The sequence below is a fragment of the Convolutriloba macropyga genome, chromosome 14 (assembly GCF_964194025.1).
Source record: "Convolutriloba macropyga chromosome 14, txConMacr16.3, whole genome shotgun sequence".
In the NCBI taxonomy this organism is placed as follows: Eukaryota; Metazoa; Xenacoelomorpha; order Acoela; family Convolutidae; genus Convolutriloba; species Convolutriloba macropyga.
In genome coordinates, this window is record NC_134481.1 from 37,178,530 (window position 1) to 37,199,968 (window position 21,439).

At 36.3% G+C, this 21,439-nt stretch overlaps 1 protein-coding gene across 2 annotated transcripts in view; it reads right to left on the reverse strand.

Annotated features, from left to right (window-relative positions):
* Positions 1 to 2,181: 2,181 nt before the first annotated feature.
* Positions 2,182 to 21,439, reverse strand: part of LOC142353575 (uncharacterized) — a 240,676-nt gene continuing 221,418 nt past the window's right edge. For both annotated transcript variants that reach the window (XM_075405854.1, XM_075405853.1), the window contains one exon: positions 2,182 to 3,141. In XM_075405854.1, the coding sequence (XP_075261969.1) occupies positions 2,374 to 3,141 (768 nt within the window). In that variant the 3' untranslated portion in view covers positions 2,182 to 2,373. The remainder of the gene's footprint in view (positions 3,142 to 21,439) is intronic.

Below are 21,439 nucleotides of genomic sequence, written 5' to 3' on the forward strand. Positions count from 1 at the left end.
GCTGTAATACATAAACGAAGACAATTAAATTTACTATTTTTAATTTTTGATAGTGCTTTTGATTTACTTCTTAAACCAGTTGGTAGTTCAGTAAAAGATCATCATGATGGTTTAATTTTTTTCTAATTTAATTGTATACTTGACATGCCAATAAACTCGTTGTCATAGCCGTAACCTTTATATGTTTCTTTAGAATAATCAAGCCATTGATTTATATCTAGTCGAAAATCTTTAGTCATATACTCTTCTGTTCGAAAGTATAAACTAGTAGACTTTGGGTCCCCCTTTGACTTTCTCCTCCTATATAAACAATTAACAGTGACTTTATATTTATGTGACCTAAATGGTATAAAATCATCTAACATATATTCCACTGGCTCATTGATGTTTTCAATATTTTCAATATAAGTTCATTATTTTATTTAGTAATATGTATCCGTTTCCGATTCGAACTTGATTTAATAACGCAATCATTTGTTGCAGCTATGTTCTCTCTCCAGTGCTTATTCATATGAGTTTTTAGAGTTGAATCATCTTTAAACGTTTTACCACAGGCCCATCATGGTACTACACCTTTGGGCCCAACATTGTCTTTAGGTTTGATTTTTTGATCATCTTCATCTGGATCATACACCCGTTTCATAGTTTTATCTGAGGATTCAGTTTTAGTTTTAGTTTTAGTTTTTGATTTAGGTATGAGAACTTATCCATCTTGATCTGAATCATACAACCTCTCCATAGTTTCATCTTCCACCTCATCTTCGTACTCCTCTCTCGTTCTGCTTAAGTCTTCATCACTTAAATTGTGTTTGCCAAATTATTTTCTTGTTTCAAAGGCCAAATCACAAATATGACAAACGTTCACGTTTTTTCTGCTTTAGTCATCTATAATTTTTAAGGAGAAAAAATCATTTTTGAACAATTAAAAAATAAAAATGTATGCATCTGTAAAATGTGATAATTGTAAAGATAAAGCGTGGAGAAAATGTTGTGATATATGTTTAGATAGTTTATTCGAATGTTATTTCTGTAAAGGTTACTCTAAGATAGAGATAATATTAATCATATGAAAATGCATTATAAGGATCCAAATCTATATATATCTTGTATAATATGTCATGTAAATCAACATATCTGCAGATTTAGATTTAAGAATTTCAAGTGTAGATTGTGTATTTTTCTACATAGATATAGGTATACACATACCAAAAAAGGATTTCAGGAATATGCTGAAAAGTTTAATATAAATGTATAGAGTTTAGCTAGTTTTTTGTTCAAGTTGATTTTCGCAATTTGGTTTTACGTGTTTTTTACAGTCTCCTTAGTTACACTAGTATCTGGGTACGTCCACTGAAGTCAGTGGGGATAGAACCCAAACTATCCGTCTGATAACGGCTAATTACCAGCTTAATCTGTACTAGTTGATTGCACTAAAAACGACAAGATATGATTGTTTTTATTGGTATAAGAATGGGAATATAGAGTAATGAGTATTTGCAGTGGTGGATATAGAGTGGATAAAATCGGAATGAAGTAGTAGTGACAAAAGGTGAATATCCAAACAGAAACTGCTTGGATAGAACCTTTTGAGTTTCTGCTTGGATAGAACCTTTTATCCACTACTGTGAAGTTACATAAATCTTGAACAAGCAGCCAATCATCAGGCTACGGAGAAGTAGTATGTGACCTTAACTCAAAAAAATTTTTTCACTTACGTTTTATTATGATAAGTTTTTTGAAACAAGTGTATTCACTACATAAGCAAATAGGCCAAAGATACTCATTAGTAACTAGATCAAAGATACATATTACTCATTCATTTTGTCATAAATCGGTGAACCGACAAAACAGTTTCAGATAAAATAGTCCCGGAGAAAATATTCTCAAGAAACCAGACAAAACGGTTCCAGACGAAATGGTCCGAAACAAACCTTAAGTTAAACTTAAGCGCACTGATTAAAAAAGAATCCCTTCAAGTTATTCATACGATAGTATTTCACAGAACAAATATTTAGCTGATAACAGCATAGTTTTTGCCAAATTGTGAACTTTGAACCAAGTTTTGCTATAATCTTAATTGATATCAGTTTAAATTAATACATCCTTAACCTTTACTCATAGATTATTTGTGTTAATTCTTTGTAGATTATCTTAATAATCGTATTAATAAATATTCGGGACTGTTTCGCCTGAAACTGTTTTGTCTGGACAAAGGCATAAATCATATATATACAAGGTCAATTTAGTTTATCAGTTCCAGTTTGAAATGAGTTCTATGGCATGTGGTTAATTGTGAAAAATGATATGTCAACACTTTGAGATGTGGGGAGATAATGTTTGTAGACGTGAAGAACACTATCATAATGTCATAACTCAGTTGAATTTGAATGAAACAATACTTGGCTTTCCATTAAACGGGTGTTGTTGCATTGCAAACAAAGTGGAATTGTCTATGAGACACTTTGGGAACATGGAATCTATTTCAAGTTCCTTCCTGTCATTCAGCATGTCTCCGTTCTTCACTCTGTCCATATCCAACTCATAGACTGAACACTTATTTCTTCCTCTGTCTGGGTCATCGCCCACAAACAGATACCAGTCAACATTCTCCCTTCTCCTCTTCGTCCTTTCCCCTACTTCATTCTGATCCTCCTCTTTGTCATCATCTTTTCTGGCCCACACCAGTTCACATATATCCAGCGTATCTAGCAGAATGATGTGTTTAATGCTAGTCTCTCCTCCACTCTCTTCTATTTGATCACTTTCAGAATTCTTTTCCTTCTCTCTCCTCTCTTTCTCTTTATTCTCTTCAGTTAAATTCATCTTGTGTCCGCTGGGAGTATCTTTCTTGCTACTTTTGCTATCAAGCCTGTTCCTTCCCATATAGCCATTATCATCACCCAATGCCACAACTGCAATAGTATTCCCTCCTGTCTGCAATATCAAATGACTCCCAATGTAACACGAATGCCAAGCACTTTCATCTCTCCAAATATCCAACCTCACTCTTTGAAAACATTTCTCATCTCTATAAATGTAAACACACTCCCATTTGTACACACTGTCTCTCCCATAATTTGATCTAATCCCAATAGCCACTTCGTTTCCATGTGCGTTCAAACACCAATAATATCTTCTGGACTCGAGGGCCAAGCAAATTCAGTACTGAACCTTAATACGTCCTACTATAGTACCCAGGCTGAGGTCCCAGACCGAAACCAGATATGTCCAGACAGGTCCAGACGGAAAGTGCCTATGTCCAGACCGTCCCAGACTCAAAGTGCCTATGTCCAGACCGTCCCAGACGGAAAGTGGATATGTCCAGACTTTCGTGCGTTCCAAATTTTTCGTGCGTTTTTCGTGCGTTCGAAGACAAATATGTCCAGACCATCCCAGACCGAAACAGTATATGTCCAGACTTTCGTGCGTTCTTGTCCAGACCATCGTGCGCTCCAACTCAAATTCGTGCGTTCAACGCCAAATTTTTCGTGCGTTCATGTCCAGACCATCGTGCGTTCATGTCCAGACCATCGTGCGTTCAAATCCAGACCATCGTGCGTTCATGTCCAGACTTTCGTGCGTTCACCAGACCGAAAAAAAATTACATCCTGGGGTGCAGTGCTATTCCTTGAAGATGAAGACAGAGAGGGTTCCAAAATTCCACAAATCCATATGTTTAAGGTTTATCAAAAAACTTGATTTTCAATCACTTTTTCTATAAAATTGAGGGAAAAACCGACCCCTCCAACCTAGGTTGGGATGTTCGATTTTTCGCTCAGTACTATATAGAAGAACTGATTTAAGAAAAAATTTTTGATATTTGCACTACTTTTGTCTCCCTTCAACACTTTCCAGTTTCACTTGCATCCAACTGAAATTTTTGCAAACCTTTAAGAGTAATTTGAAAGTAGATTACAGCAAGAACTCTAAAACCTAGTTTGGTGGTCGAAATTTCGCTCCGTCTTAGAGAAAAAAATGATTTAAAAATAATATAAAAAATGATATTTGCATTTCATTTGTCTGAAAACCGACCTCCCACACTAGGTTTTTGGAATCTTCCTGTTATCCCCTTTCAAATTATGCTTGAAATTTTTCAAAAAAATTTGTTGGGTGCAACTGAAACTGAAAAATGTGTTGAAAGGAGACAAATTTAGTGAAATTATGGAAAAAATTTTATATTTGGATCATTTTTCTCTATATGATGCAGCGAATAATTGACCCCCCAACCTTGGTTTTTGATATTTTACTATAATCTTTTTTCAAATTATACCTGCAATTCTTCAAAAAATAGTTAGATGCAAGTGGAACTGGAAAGTGTTGAAAGGAGACAAAAGTAGTGAAATTATCGAAAAATTTTATTTTTGGATCATTTTTTTCTATATGATGCAGCAAAGAATTGACCCCCCGTGGTCAAATGACAGCTATACGCCAACTGAGCATTTAATCTGTACTATTGTACTGAAATTGACGATTCTGTGTCCAAAACAATGTTCGGTGATCGAAAAAGTTAAGCCTCATCGAGCGCGGATACTTTTTTGGAAATAATTGAAAACTTAACCAAAATGGTTCCCTGAGTCCAATTTTTTTATTTTATCCCCAATTATGGCTAAAGTGCAGCCTGCCCACCAAAATGAGCACAATTGGACTGAAATTGACGATTTGGTCATCAAAACAATGATCGGTCATCAAAAAATTTCGGATAATTTTTTTTGGAAATAAATTAAAACTAACTCAATATGGTTCGGTCAGACCAATTGTTTAATTGCATCACCAATTATGGCTGAAGTGGAGGATACCAACCAAAAATGAGCACAATTGGAGTAAAATTCACAATTCTGTGTCCAAAACAATGTTCGGTGATCGAAAAAGTTAAGCCTCATCGAGCGCGGATACTTTTTTGGAAATAATTAAAAACTTAACCAAAATGGTTCCCTGAGTCCAATTTTTTTTATTTTATCCCCAATTATGGCTAAAGTGGAGCCTGCCCACCGAAAATGAGCCAAAATGGATTGAAATTGACGATTTGGTCATCAAAACAATGATCGGTGGTCAAAAAGTTTCGGATACTTTTTTTTGGAAATAGATTAAAACTAGTTCAAAATGGTTCGGTCAGACCAATTGTTTAATTTCATCACCAATTACGGCTGAAGTGGAGGATACCAACCAAAAATGAGCACAATTGGAGTAAAATTGACAATTCTGTGTCCAAAACAATGTTCGGTGATCGAAAAAGTTAAGCCTCATCGAGCGCGGATACTTTTTTGGAAATAATTGAAAACTTAACCAAAATGGTTCCCTGAGTCCTTTTTTTTTATTTTATCCCCAATTATAGCTAAAGTGGAGCCTGCCCACCAAAAATGAGCCAAAATGGACTGAAATTGACGATTTGGTCATCAAAACAATGATCGGTGGTCAAAAAATTTCGGATTTTTTTTTTGGAAATAGATTAAAACTAGTTCAAAATGGTTCGGTCAGACCAATTGTTTAAATTCATCACCAATGATGGCTAAAATGGAGCCTGCCCACCAAAAAAGAGCACAATTGGACTGAAATTGTCGATTTGGTCACTGAAACAATGATCGGTGGTCAAAAAATTTCGGATTCTTTTTTTGGAAATAGATTAAAACTAGTTCAAAATGGTTCGGTCAGACCAATTGTTTAAATTCATCACCAATGATGGCTAAAATGGAGCCTGCCCACCAAAAAAGAGCACAATTGGACTGAAATTGTCGATTTGGTCACTGAAACAATGATCGGTGGTCAAAAAATTTCGGATTCTTTTTTTGGAAATAGATTAAAACTTGTTCAAAATGGTTCGGTCAGACCAATTGTTTAATTTCATCACTAATTTTGACTAAAGTGGAGGATACCCACCAAAAATGAGCACAATTGGAGTAAAATTGACGATTCTGTGTTCAAAACAATGTTCGGTGATCGAAAAAGTTAAGCCTCATCGAGCGCGGATACTTTTTTGGAAATAATTGAAAACTTAACCAAAATGGTTCCCTGAGTCCAATTTTTTTATTTTATCCCCAATTATGGCTAAAGTGCAGCATGCCCACCAAAAATGAGCACAATTGGACTGAAATTGACGATCTGGTCATCAAAACAATGATCGGTCGTCAAAAAATTTCGGATACTTTTTTTTGGAAATAAATTAAAACTAACTCAATATGGTTCGGTCAGACCAATTGTTTAATTTCATCACCAATTATGGCTAAGGTGGAGCCTGCCCACCAAAAATGAGCACAACTGGACTGAAATTGACGATTTGGTCACCAAAACAATGATCGGTGGTCAAAAAATTTCGGATACTTTTTTTTGGAAATAGATTAAAACTTGCCCAAAATGGTTCGGTCAGACCAATTGTTTAACTTCATCACCAATTATGGCTAAAGTGGAGCCTGCCAACCAAAAATGAGCACAATTGGAGTAAAATTGACGATTTGGTGTCCAAAACAATCTTCGGTGATCGAAAAAGTTAAGCCTCATCGAGTGCGGTCAGTTTTTGTGACCGGGTCAAAGTGTTGTTCAGATTAAAGCTAATATGATACGAAAGGTTCAAATTGTGTGTTTAAGGCAAATCAAAATAAAAATATAGCCTGCCTGCTTTGAAAACATTCTTCGGTGAAAAAATTTGCATTGGTTCTCAAAATGTAATAGTTTTTTTCACTGTACTAACAGAAAAAACATTAAATTTATTGTTTTTAAGGGACTCCGCACTTAAAATCTGTCATGGTTTTCAAAAGATCAGGCGTGAAAGAAAGGTTGCGCGAAAAGAAAGGGTCTTTAAAGTATCTTTTACGCATGAAAATTGGAAGAAGTTTTTGAAACTTTTCAATTTTTTTTTGGGTGAATTTTAAAATTTGTCAACGTATTTTACCATTACAGAATTTTTATCTGGCATATATATGCTTGTTATACTGCTTAGAAACTCATCTTTTTAGATATGTATACAAAGACTATCGTTTTCGAAAGAAAGGGTTAAAAAAATTGCAAGGAATTGGAAGAAAAGTGAAAAAAATGCCTTTTTTCACAATGAGTCCAGTTTTAAAATTGTGTATGTACTTCGAAACTATGATTTCAAGTACGCATCGTGCAGCTTAGTATCGCAGCTTTGTGACTAAACCAATTTTAATCTAAAAAAACGTAAAATTTTTTGAGAAATTGGTCAAAGAGTACAACGTACTTGAGGTCGAAATTTCGAAAAAATTCGAATTTTCAAAATTGTTTTTGTTAATAACTTCGAGCATAGATAGAGTTAGAGAGCGTTCTATAGCTTAAAATAAAGCTTGGCTAATTTGCGTTACGGTCATGTATATTGTTGCAATGTTATCTGTGACCGAAGGTGTTGTTTTTTTGCTTTATCTGAAGAATGTCGAAAATGAGCTGTTTTCGACCAAGGGGTCAGAATCATCAAAATTTAAAAACTGTTTTTCCGAACTTTTTTATGTTCCAGATGATAGCCCTTTTCTTCCTGATTCCAAAACACCTTCATTTTCAAGAATCGGTTCAGTAATCTCTGAGAAATTGCCCTTTGAAATAAGCCCGGGCCTCCGCCCCGCGAGGCTGGATATATAACAACTAAAACACATAACTAAAACAACTACCACCACAACTAAAACAACTACCACCATATTTCCCACCTCGAGATCATGTGAAATATGTAATTTCAACGCAAGTTGTATTTCGCCTCTCTACAGGTAAGTTATATGTGTTGGCAATGTTCTATTTTCAAAAATAGAGAAAATTTATCGGGTGAAGGACTTTTTCAAAGCGAACCAAATTGATATCCCAGACTACCAGTACTATTTAGGTTGTAATGCAAAAAGAATGGTCGGTCTAACTGTCCTAGAAAAAAAGTTCGTATCTCAATCGGAAATCTCGACTTTTTCGCTTATTCTATTTTCAAAAATAGAGAAAATTTATCGGGTCAAGGAGTTGTTCAAAGTGAACCAAATTGATATCCCAGACTACCAGTACTATTTAGGTTGTAATGCAAAAAGAATGGTCGGTCTAACTGTCCTAGAAAAAAAGTTCGTATCTCAATCGGAAATCTCGACTTTTTCGCTTATTCTATTTTCAAAAATAGAGAAAATTTATCGGGTCAAGGACTTTTTCAAAGCGAACCAAATTGATATCCCAGACTACCAGTACTATTTAGGTTGTAATGCAAAAAGAATGGTCGGTCTAACTGTCCTAGAAAAAAAGTTCGTATCTCAATCGGAAATCTCGACTTTTTCGCTTATTCTATTTTCAAAAATAGAGAAAATTTATCGGGTCAAGGAGTTGTTCAAAGTGAACTAAATTGATATCCCAGACTACCAGTACTATTTAGGTTGTAATGCAAAAAGAATGGTCGGTCTAACTGTCCTAGAAAAAAAGTTCGTATCTCAATCGGAAATCTCGACTTTTTCGCTTATTCTATTTTCAAAAATATAGAAATTTCGTCGGGTCAAGGAGTTATTCAAATCGAACCAAACTCGGTATGGAGTATCCCATGTGTATATAGAGTGTAAAACAAAAAGAATTTTTGGTATAGCTTGCCTAGGAAAAAAGTTAGTTTTTCATACGGAAATTTGCGAATTTCGCAAATTACGAATTTTAAAAATAGGTCTTTTTCGTCGGGTCAAGGAGTTGTCCAAATCGAACCAAACTCGGTATGGAGTATCCCATGTGTATCTAGAGTGTAAAACGAAAAGAATTTTTTGTAATAGCTTGCCTAGGAAAAAAGTTAGTTTTTCATACGGAAATTTGCGAATTTCGCAAATAACGAATTTTAAAAATAGGTCTTTTTCGTCGGGTCAAGGAGTTGTCCAAATCGAACCAAACTCGGTATGGAGTATCCCATGTGTATCTAGAGTGTAAAACGAAAAGAATTTTTGGTATAGCTTGCCTAGGAAAAAAGTTAGTTTTTCATACGGAAATTTGCGAATTTCGCAAATAACGAATTTTAAATATAGGTCTTTTTTATCGGATCAAGAAGTTGTCCAAATTGAACCAAACTTGGTATGGAGTATCCCCTGTGTAGGTAGAGTGTAAAACAAAAAGATTTTTTGCTATAGCTTGCGTAGGAAAAAAGTTAGTTTTTCATACGGAAAGTTGCGATTATTTCGTTTAAATTGCAATTATTGAATTTTAAAAATAGGTCTATTTCGTCGGGTCAAGGAGTCGTCCAAATCGAACCAAACTTGGTATGGAGTATCCCCTGTATATGTAGAGTCTGAAACAAAAAGAGTTTTTGCTATAGCTTGCCTAGGAAAAAAGTTAGTTTTTCATACGGAAATAATGACTTATTCGCTTATTCTATTTTCAAAAATATAAAATTTCATCGGATCAAGGACTTTTTCAAAGTCGACCAAATTGATATCTCAGACTACCAGTAACATTTAGGTTGTAATGCAAAAAGAATGGTCCGCCTAACGTTCCTAGAAAAAAAGTTTTTATCTCAATCGGAATTCTCGACTTTTTCGCTTATTCTATTTTCAAAAATAGAGAAATTTTATCGGATCAAGGACTTTTTCAAAGTCAACCAAATTGATATCCCAGACTACCAGAACTATTTGGGTTGTTATGCAAAAGAAATGGTCAGCCTAACGTTCCTACAAAAAAAGTTAGTTTTTCATACGGAAATTTGCGATTTTCGAGAATAACGAATTTTGAAAATAGATCTATTTCATCGGGTCAAGGAGTTGTCCAAATCAGACCAAACTGGGCATGGAGTATCCCCTGTGTAGGTAGAGCGTAGGAAAAAAAGAATTTTTGATACAGCTTGCCTAGGAGAAAAGTTATTTTTTCATACGGAAAGTTGCGATTATTTCGTTTAAATTGCAATTATTCAATTTTAAAAATTGGTCTATTTCGTCGGATCAAGGAGTTGTTCAAATCGAACCAAACTCGGCATGGAGTATCCCTATTGTATATAGAATCTACAACGAAAAGAATTTTTGCTATAGCTTGTCTAGGAAAAAAGTTAGTATTTCATACGGAAATTTGCGATTTTCGCGAATGAGGAATTTTAAAAATAGGTCTTTTTCATTATGTCAAAAAGTTATTCAAATCAAACCAAACTCGGTATTGAGTATCCCATGTATAAATAGATTGTAAAACAGAAAGAATTTTTTGGTATAGCTTTTGTAGGAAAAAAAATTTAGTTTATCGTACGGAAATTTCGATTAATTCGAATAGTTAATTTTAAACATTTTTTGAAAATAGGTCTTTTTCATCGGGTCAAGGAGTTGTTCAAATTCAACCAAACTGGGTATGGAGGAGTATACCATGGGTACCTAGAGTGTAAAACAGAAAGTATTTTTCTTACTATTCGCCTGGGAAAAAAGTTAGTATTTCATACGGAAATTTGCGATTATTTCGAATAATTTGCGATTATTGAGTTTTAAAACAGGTCTTTTTTAAATAATTAATTTTCATCGGGCCGAGATGTTGTTAAAATCAAGTAAGGGTCACTGTCAGAGGTCTGCTGTGTCTAAGGAGTCTAAAATGCCTAGAGTTTGGGTTATGTTTCCCAGGTATAATTGATTTTCGTTTTGAACGTACACATCAACTTGGGAATTTTTTCAGTTGTAAAGATGAGACAGTATGAAATTGTTGTAAATGAGAAAGGCGTTCATTGCAAGACTCCGTCGTTGAGGGAAGATGGTAATGTTCGACATGACCAAACAAGTTTTGAAAATAAATTGTTGCGTGAGATGGAGGAACTCAAAAAGAAACTAGAAGAGCTCACAAAGAGAGTGAAAGAACTTGAAAAAGCAAATGCAGAAGTGATAGACTTGACTGGTGACTCGAGCTCTGATACAGTCTCAGTGCATTCTGAAGACTTAAGCCCAGTTGAGAATGGCTGTTTTTTCGGCTGAGGTTAAACTGTAATTTCGTTAACTTAGCTAAACAGGTCGTACATATTGATTACTGGAATCAGATTTAGCTGAACAGTTCGTACATATTGATTACTGGAATCAGATTTAACAGTTTCATTTATAGTTGTGTCTATCAATCAGTTTTCTCCTCAGAATGACAATCTTGATTTAATTGTGCGGTTTACGTTCCAATGATTTTCTGTTTGATCTCAATCTTCTAAATTTTTTCAGGTCTTGAAAATGTCTGCTGCTAAACTCAACTGGTTAATTATGAGTAATCAGAAGGATGACGTTCGAATTATTGACGCAGATTCAGATATGTGGGGCTGTTTAAGCTATTTCGAGAAAGTGAAGCTGGAAGCGGGTAGTAACATAATGCTTAACAGGGATGGTAAATTGTGTGGTTACTCAATTGTGCTGCAAGGTATTGATGATTTTTCAAGCGAGCTAGAAGAGTTAAAGCGAATTACAAAGCCTCTCAAAGCTGTGGAACCTGTGACTGTGGAAATTTGCCCAGCAGCTTCGGAAGTATCCAGCGGCAATTGCTTGAATCCACAATCTTCGTCAAAGATTGCGAAGGGAACTATTGTCTCGGTATGATTATCTTTTACTTGCATCATTGAAATCCTAGTCGGCTAAAGCACTAATGATTGTTTCTTTTTAGTGTTGTGCAAAACATAAAGGAATGACTGAAGTTTTGCTAGAGAATGAGAAACGGATGCATGACTTGGTCGACCTTCTGCGAGGCTCAACAAGTCAGGCCGTCGATGATTTGCTATCCGTGAAGCGCAACTTCAATAATTACGTTAGTCTAATTTGACAACTTAACTTACATTATCATTTTAAAAAGTTTGTTCTCTTGAAGGTCACCAGCGCGCTTGCAAGTATTGACGAGATTGCGGAACTTCCGGAAGAAACTGGTAACGTTGAAGATAACCCAGACGAGGATCAAACGGATAACCACGACGATCTTGATGAGCACACAGTCTTTCGGTTTGTGGAGAAGAAACCTCCTGTGCAGTTTGGTCTGAACGGGAAAAATCTAGACCATGTCTACAGTGGACACAAACCCTCCGAATACGGACTGGCACTTCGTAAGTGGATTTACGGAGTTGATGGACTGGCGTACGAAATGATTCTACCCACAAAGAGCCTGACAGATGGAAGAAAGTGTGCATCAAAGGAGTCCCTGCTAAAATTTTTTCGTGAGTTAGAAAATTTCTTGTTTCTGAAAGGTGTTTGACGTTTTCCCAAAATCCCGTGAACTCCCTTTAGTAAGTTAACGTTTAACAAGTCTCAATTTTAGGATCAGTTGAGAGAAAGTTTCCGAGCTCATCATTCCCCGATGCCAGAAAACAAGCCAAGAAAGCGGCCAATAAAGCTGGATTAAATGCGAAGCAGAGGTTAGAAGGTAAAGGCAAGTACAGCGAAGAAGCTAAGAATAAGAAGAAAGATTTGTATCGGGGAAAAAAAGCCAACCAAGAAAATGCATAAACGTAGATTTATTGAGTTCACTCACTTTGTTCCAGATCCATAGCTCATTCAAGGTGCTAAGAGTATACTTTACTTGTATGTACTTCTTTTAATTCTATAACTGTCAGATGCAACAGGACTCAGATGCAGCAGTTAAATTTATGAGTTAGTTTAGATTTCTAATGCTTTAAACTGAATCAAAGCTTCCAAATTTGTTTTATGAGATAGTGTGTAGTTTCAATGATGAACCCACAAGAAACATAATGACTTTCAATCTTGTTTTCTTTGATTCTACTTGTTTGTACTCAACTATTTGACTTGCTTCGATGTGAATAATTTTCAATCTGTCTTTCAGATCTATGGCCAATTCCAGCGATCGCCCTAAGAGGCAAGTAAAAATTCCCAGCTTTGAGACGGACCCGGAAACACAAGTTGAACGCAGCATTCGTCATGAGCATAGAAATACGTTGTTTGTTTTCATATACGAAAAAGCTTGTGTATCGACGGGTCTCAATAGTATTGCTTGGCCCAGAGGTTATTCTGACGAAGCGAAGCTCGCCTTACAACCTGGAGAGTACGAATTCATAAGACACAACCGCGATCCTCGCAGAATGCTGTATTTGGGTAGAGGGCCGGCCGAGAGAGTGCGCGAATACAAGAAGCAAGCGGCCGAAATTTATAAGAAAGGACAGCGACCCCCCTTTCTCTGGGAGGGGCCAGGAACAACAAGCGCAACTCAACCTGCAGCTACTCATGTCGTTGACTCACCTGATCTGCTTTTCTCGTCTCCCGAACCGACTGAAGCTACGCAAAAAGAGATGCCTCAAACGTGCCCAGAAAAAAGTCTTGGTCCCGCAAAAGCCAGAGCAAAAGTAACAGAAAAAAGTGTTTGCCCCACAAAAGCAGTCGCAGAACCAAACAAAGAGACACGGTCACTTCTTTTTTTGCCAAAGGCGACAACGGCTGCTGACAAATCGGAGGTTTGTTGTTTTGTTGTTGAAAAATGGCGTAAGTTTTTGCTTTCATTGTTCAATCCCTTAATTGGAAAAAGTTATCAAACCATTGGCTGACATTATAAATTTTTTTTATTATAAAGTGTCCAAAACTTTGCTCTCTCAATACTTTTTTTAATTTCTAGAGCTGCTCAACTTCCATGTGCAAAGAGTTCGAAGACTTCTTGAAAGGTCACGACGAGAGAATGAACTGTGCACAACAAGTGGGGGTTGGAATTAAGGCAAAGCATGACAAGAAACGACGCAAAATTCTGGGCGAGCTTGATGATACGGTTGGTTTGAATTTTTTTCAATCAAACAAAACATTTTTTCCAAGCTGTTTTATTTCAGCTCGAAGACGTTCAGGAAATCTCCATTCTTCAAAAGTTTGGGTTTCAAAGCATTGACGAGAATCCAGATTTGAGGGCCGCCTACCCAGTTCATAGAGTTGAATTCGAGGGAGAAGATCTGATGAAGACCCATGTGGCAAACTGCTATCCATCTCAACTTGGCCGTTGTTTGGGCAGAAAAATTTTTGGAGTTGACGGCTTGGTTGATCAGATGATGTACAGTCAGAGCTCAGGCACACGTACAGAAGCGCCTCTCGAAAAACGAGAATTGTTTGAAGGTTTTTGTACTTTTCTGTTGATCTCACTCTTCAAAAAATAGTTCTAGAAAAATTGCAATAAGTTAGCATCGGTCTTCTATTCTTAAAAATTATTACTCATGCAGAGAGTTTTCTCTTGTTTAGACGTCGTGAAGCAAAAGTATCCTTTGACACCTCGAATGGCACTGAGGAAGGCGAGAGATTCTGCAAACCAATCAGGAAGGGAGAGGAAAAGCTATCTGAAAAATGCTGAGGTTGTTGAACATAGGCAAGAAGTATCAGAGACGCCGACGACTGCGAACAATCAGGCGGAATGAAATAACAATAGCTTTTTTGTAAAACCTTTATAGCCAAGAGGAAAGGTTTCAGTTAGACCTCTAAGTTAGCTATATTTAAACTTGACATTTGATTTAAACTTATCATGACAGTGGTTACAAAGAAACAGAACATTTGTCTAGTTTTTGCCTAAATTTTACGGCGAAGTTAGTTGTAACTCTAATTGTTGTTAGTTATGACAAAATTGATTCATTTTGTGGATTTTGATTTGTAAATGAAGTCATTTGTCTAGTTCTTGCTTAGATTTTCCTTCTGATTTAACGATTGGTTTGATTTAATTCATCGGTGGCTATGTGTTCTCTCATCATGCAGCTTTAGCATGCAGTTATCAAAATTACTCCCGTTTATGTCGATTTTTTTGTGCTAGAACTGAAAGAATTTTTGAAGTCGGACTTTTTTCCCTGTCTCATATTCATATTGCAATAGCTTCTCAAGAAATTGTGTTTCTCAATGTAATTTTTAATTTAAGATGAAATGGATAATTGCGAAAAATTGGCCCAAATTGAAGGTTTTGTCGCTGAGCGTTATGTTCAAAAAACGGCCAATGAAATACATTTGCTCACAGAATTGATGTCCCAAGAAAGTTACATGAATTTGATTGATTCTGACAGAGATTTCAAAAAGCTGAGTCAGGATATGGAAGAAATTTACAAATGTGCTCTCACTGAAGGTTTTCGTATCGAAGCTGACAATTTCGGCGGGTACTGTTTGGTGAATCGCAGTGGAAAAGTAATCAAAAAAGGTGAAATCAAATGTGCTGTAGGCTTGCTGGCAAAAAAACCAAAAGATCGTGTGATTGATGACTGGTCCCTTATGGAAGGCGATAAATTGTTAGTTGGCGTCGCAAGGTGGGCAAATCACTCGTGTGTCCCAAACTGCGATTACTACATGAGTGGTGGCTTCAAAGGCAGAGAGTGCGTACGACTGCGAGCGATTCGTGAAATCAAGCCGGGCGAAGAACTGACTACTTATTACAATGAAGATTTTTTTGGAGAAAATAATAAGTTTTGTCTCTGTGGACATGTATCCGAGCACGGTATAGAAGCAGAGGAGTCAGAAGATAAAATGAGCGAAGTAGGTATGAAGCCCTCAAAACGAAAACGAACAGTGATTCCCAGAATAAAAGTAAATGCAAGGGATGTGCGTTCCTCATTGCTCACTGACCTTATCAAGTTCTATAGCGAAGATTCAAATGCCAGTGTTGTTTCGGAGACAAGCTCAATTCCTCTCAACTGTGGCCCCGCCTGTGACGGAGATGATTTAGCAAGATTTGGAAGTCCAGAATGCAATGATTCATCAGATGGAGTTAGTAGCACCGTTATTAGCTTGCCTTCTGACCATTTTCAGAGCAAAACGGCACTTGATCTGTTCAGCAACCACAGTTTTAACGATAGTGGTGATGAAATTGTGTCGTATGAACGTAATGATTCAAATGGGCTTTTGCATCAAGTATCAGGTGTTTCTGTGGAAAATTTGAAAGCCTCGCTTTTGGCTATTGTTTCGGTCCATAATGCTTCTGATGCGCTTTTGAACGATCTCTTGAAGCGTGATCAGCTACTCTTTGACGGTCAATCTGTTTCGCCGTGGGCAGTTAAAAAACAATTTGAAGACTTCTGCAGCTCTTATCAGTGTGACAGGACGTTGGTTGAGAAAGGGGAGCTGATTTTAATAAATTTTCGCTCGTTGCTTGTCGATATTGTGAAGACTTCTCTTTCCGAAATGTTTGAGTACGCTGAAAAGAAACTTACCACGCGCGATATTCTAATGCCAAAATTTGCCATGAATGATCAAAGGGAGGTGATTGTGAGGTTAATTGTAAACACAGATGGAGCTGCTGTTTGCAAGACTCCGACAACCTCGGCGTGGCCGCTGTTCTTTGCTATTGCTGATCTACCACCTAAGCCGCGACAACTTTTTAAAAATCTTGTACTAGGAGCGCTGTTTGTTGGTTCAGGCTATCCAGATTTTGATGTTTTTTTTGAGCATATACAAAACGAGTTGTCTGTTTCGGAGAAGCTCACTTTCAATGAACAAGAATTGACAATTACATTTGAGCCAATCTTGTTAGTAACTGATCTGATTGCAAAATCCAAAGTACTCAAAATGAAGCAGTTCAATGGTTACTATGGTTGCACTTTATGCACACAGAGAGGAATTCATCTAGCATACACACATCGATACCCTCATGATCACTCTTTTGAAATGCGCTCATTCGATTCGCATATGAGAAACATACAAGAGCTAGAGAATGGAAGCATTGATAAATTAGGAGCGGAGTTGGGACCAAAAGAGGACTGCGAATTCAAAACTCATGGCGTGAAAGGTAGAAGCAAAGCTTTTGATGTAATTTCAAATCAACCCCTTTCGTCTCCAATTGACCCAATGCACCAAATTTTTCTTGGTGTAGCAAAAGATCTTCTTCAACATCATTATAATAAAATGGATGCAGATCATAAAGCTGAAATTAATTCGTTCCTCGAGTACGTTGACTTACCGAAAGAGTTCAAAAATAACGTCAGAAGTCTCGAAGCCTTAGCCAGCTTCAAAGCAAAGGAAGTGAAGTTTTTGTTGTTTTATTTGTCAGCCATAATTTTCCCTCCGTATTTGCATGGTGAAGAACGAAGAAGTGACGCAGTGGATCTCAAAAAATTGGTTTTTGCTCTTCGTGAACTTTTTGAATCTAACGAGAATGCTAACTTTTGTGATAAACTGCTGTCAGAATTCTGCATCAGCATGTCGGAGAAAACAAATAAGATGGAGTCGATAAATTTTCATCTACTCCGGCATCTAGGATGGCAGGCGAAAAATATAGGACCATTGTTCACCGCATCTGCTGCCATGTTTGAGTCGGCCAACAGACTTTTGATTGCACCACTCACAGGAACCGTAAACCAGTGTCAGCTCCTAGTACGAAGATTTGTGAGAGCAAAAATGATCGCGAAAATGACTGTAGAAGACGACTGTCTGGCTGAAATGCTCACAACTTTTAACGAGAAGAAAAAACTAGATGAATGTTACGGATTTGTAGAAAACACTGAGACAAGAAAGTTTCGCACAGAAAATCCAAATTTGAAACTGTTTTGTCGTAAAATTGGAAATTTTTTCTTATCATCGGCGGCCTACGGACGAGGATGTGTTGCTGATAAGTTTGTTTGTGTCTCAATTGACGACGACCTAAGTGGCGACGAGTATTTTGTCGGCGAAATTCTCTTCTTTTTTCGTGGAGATGTGGAACGTTGTGTGCTTCGAAAACTCCGATTTGTCAAGAAACTGAAATTAGTTACAATGCAAGAGCAAAATTTTGTTCCTTTTGGTTTCGTTGTGGAAGATACAGAGGAGAAAATGGAAATAGTTTTGACGGCCATTAAATATAAACTCTTCTATTTTAAATTTAATGAAGTCTCCTATCTGATTACAATGCTCAGCCACTTCGAGCACAACTAAGGAGCCCAAAAAATTTTTAGTCCTTTGTTAGTTTCGATTTATAGCGTGTTTGTTCTTTCCTAACAAATTTTTCAATAGATTATTTTGCGGGGCATGGTTTTTCGGACTTCTGTGTTTCTATTATGGGCAAATTCAATAAGGTCAAAAGGTTGTTGTACATTATAGCACTTGTATACAGAGTGCAAAACGAAAAGAGTTTTTGATGCAGCTTGCAAAGGAAAAACGTTAGTTTTTCGTACGTTAATTTCCGATTAATTCGAATAATTAATTTTAAATAATTTTTAATTGGCCTTTTTGATAAGATCATAGAGTTGTCCAAATCAAACCAAACTCGGTATGAAGTATCCGATGTGCAGTTAGAAGGTGAAACTGAAATAATTTTGGTATAGCTAGCCTAGGAAAAAAGTTAGTTTTTCATACGGAACTTTTTGAATTTCTCGAAAAAGGAATTTTAAAAATAGGTCTTTTTTATCGGATCAAGAAGTTGTTCAAATCGAACCAAATTAGGTATGGAGTATCCCCAGGGTATGTTAACCGTTAAACAGAAAGGTTTTTTCGGTATAGCTTGGCTAGGGAAAAAGTTAGCTTTTCATACGGAAATTTCTTTTTATTTCCGTATAATTTTGAATAAGTAATTTTAGAAATAAGTGTTTTTGATTAGGTAATAGAGTTGTCCAAAGTGAACCAAACTTGGCATGGAGTATCCCCAGGGTATGTAGAGTGTAAAACAAAAAGATTTTTTGCTATAGCTTGCGTAGGAAAAAAGTTAGTTTTTCATACGGAAAGTTGCGATTATTTCGTTTAAATTGCAATTATTGAATTTTAAAAATAGGTCTATTTCGTCGGGTCAAGGAGTTGTCCAAATCAGACCAAACTTGGCATCGAGTATCCCCAGGGTATGTAGAGTGTAAAACAAAAAGAATTTTTGGTATAGCTTGCCTAGGAAAAAAGTTAGTTTTTCATACGGAAATTTGCGAATTTCGCAAATAGCGAATTTTGAAAATAGGTCTATTTCATCGGGTCAAGGAGTTGTCCAAATCAGACCAAACTTGGCGTGGAGTATCCACAGGGTATGTAGAGTGTAAAACAAAAAGAATTTTTGGTATAGCTTGCCTAGGAAAAAAGTTAGTTTTTCATACGGAAATTTGCGAATTTCGCAAATAGCGAATTTTGAAAATAGGTCTATTTCATCGGGTCAAGGAGTTGTCCAAATCAGACCAAACTTGGCGTGGAGTATCCACAGGGTATGTAGAGTGTAAAACAAAAAGAATTTTTGGTATAGTTTGGCTAGGAAAAAAGTTAGTTTTTTATACGGAAATTTGCGAATTTCGCAAATAGCGAATTTTGAAAATAGGTCTATTTCATCGGGTCAAGGAGTTGTCCAAATCAGACCAAACTTGGCGTGGAGTATCCACAGGGTATGTAGAGTGTAAAACAAAAAGAATTTTTGGTATAGCTTGCCTAGGAAAAAAGTTAGTTTTTCATACGGAAATTTGCGAATTTCGCAAATAGCGAATTTTGAAAATAGGTCTATTTCATCGGGTCAAGGAGTTGTCCAAATCAGACCAAACTTGGCGTGGAGTATCCACAGGGTATGTAGAGTGTAAAACAAAAAGAATTTTTGGTATAGCTTGCCTAGGAAAAAAGTTAGTTTTTCATACGGAAATTTGCGAATTTCGCAAATAGCGAATTTTGAAAATAGGTCTATTTCATCGGGTCAAGGAGTTGTCCAAATCAGACCAAACTTGGCGTGGAGTATCCACAGGGTATGTAGAGTGTAAAACAAAAAGAATTTTTGGTATAGCTTGCCTAGGAAAAAAGTTAGTTTTTCATACGGAAATTTGCGAATTTCGCAAATAGCGAATTTTGAAAATAGGTCTATTTCATCGGGTCAAGGAGTTGTCCAAATCAGACCAAACTTGGCATGGAGTATCCCCAGGGTATGTAGAGTGTAAAACAAAAAGAATTTTTGGTATAGCTTGCCTAGGAAAAAAGTTAGTTTTTCATACGGAAATTTGCGAATTTCGCAAATAGCGAATTTTGAAAATAGGTCTATTTCATCGGGTCAAGGAGTTGTCCAAATCGAACCAAACTCGGCATCGAGTATCCCTTGGGTAACTAGATTGTAAAACAAAAAGAATTTTTGGTATAGCTTGCCTAGAAAAAAGTTAGTTTTTCATACGGAAATCTGCGATGATTTCGAATAGATTAAGATTATTGAATTTTAAAAATAGGTCTCTTTTATCGGGTCAAGAAGTTGTTCAAAGTGAACCAAATCAATATCCCAGACTACCAGTACTATTCAGGTTGCAATGCAAAAAGAATGGTCCGCCTAACGTTCCTAGAAAAAAGTTCGTATTTCAATCGGAAATTTTGACTTATTCGCTCGCTTATTCTGTTTTCAAAAATATAGAAGTTTCATCGGGTCAAGGAGTTGTCCAAATCAAACCAAACTCGGTATCGAGTATCCCATGGGTAATTAGATTGTAAAACAAAAAGAATTTTTGCTAGAGCTTGCCTAGGAAAAAGTTCGTATTTCAATCGGAAATTTCGACTTTTTCGCTTATTCTATTTTGAAAAATAAAGAAACTTCATCGGGTCAAGGAGTTGTTCAAAGTGAACCAAACTGATATATTAGACTACCAGTACTATTTAAGTGGTAATGCAAAAAGAATGGTCCGCCTAACGTTCCCAGAAAAAAAGTTCGTTTTTCAATCGGAAATCTCGACTTATTCGCTTATTCTATTTGGAAAAATATAGAAATTTCATCGGGTCAAGGAGTTGTCCAAATCGAACCAAACTCGCTATCGAGTATCCCATGGGTAATTAGATTGTAAAACAAAAAGAATTTATGCTAGAGCTTGCCTAGGAAAAAAGTTAACTTTTCATACGGAAATTTCCTAATATTTCCGTATAATTTTGAATAAGTAATTTTAGAAAAAGCTCTTTTTGAATAGGTCTTAGAGTTGTTCAAATCAAACCAAAACCGGTATGGAGTATCCCATGTGTAGTTAGAAGGTGAAACGGAAATAGTTTTTGGTATAGCTTGCCTAGGAAAAAAGTTAGTTTTTCATACGGAACTTTTTGATTTTCTCGAAAAAGGAATTTTAAAAAAAGGTCTTTTTGATCGGGTCAAGGAGTTGTCCAAATCTAATCAAAGTTGCTATGCAGTATCTACAGGCTATGTAGAGTCTAAAACAGAAAGAATTTTGCTATAGCTTGTATAGGAAAAAAGTTAGTTTATCATACGGAAATTTGCGATTATTCCGAATAACGAATTTTTAAAATAGGCCTTTTTCGTATGGTCAAAAACTCCTTGAAATTGAACCAAACTCGGTATAGAGTATCCCATGTGTATCTAGAGTGTAAAACAGAAAGAATGTTTGTTATAGCTTGCCTAGGAAAAAGTTCGGTTTTCAATCGGAAATCTCGACTTTTTCGCTTATTCTATTTTCAAAAATAGAGAAATTTTATCGGATCAAGGACTTTTTCAAAGTGAACCAAATTGATATCCCAGACTACCAGTAACATTTACGTTGTAATGCAAAAAGAATGGCCCGCTTAGCTTTCCTAGAAAAAAAGTTCGTATCTCAATCGGAAATCTCGACTTTTTCGCTTATTCTATTTTCAAAAATATAGAAATTTCATCGGGTCAAGGAGTTGTCCAAATCTAACCAAAGTTGGTATGGAGTATCCCCTGTGTACGTAGATTATAA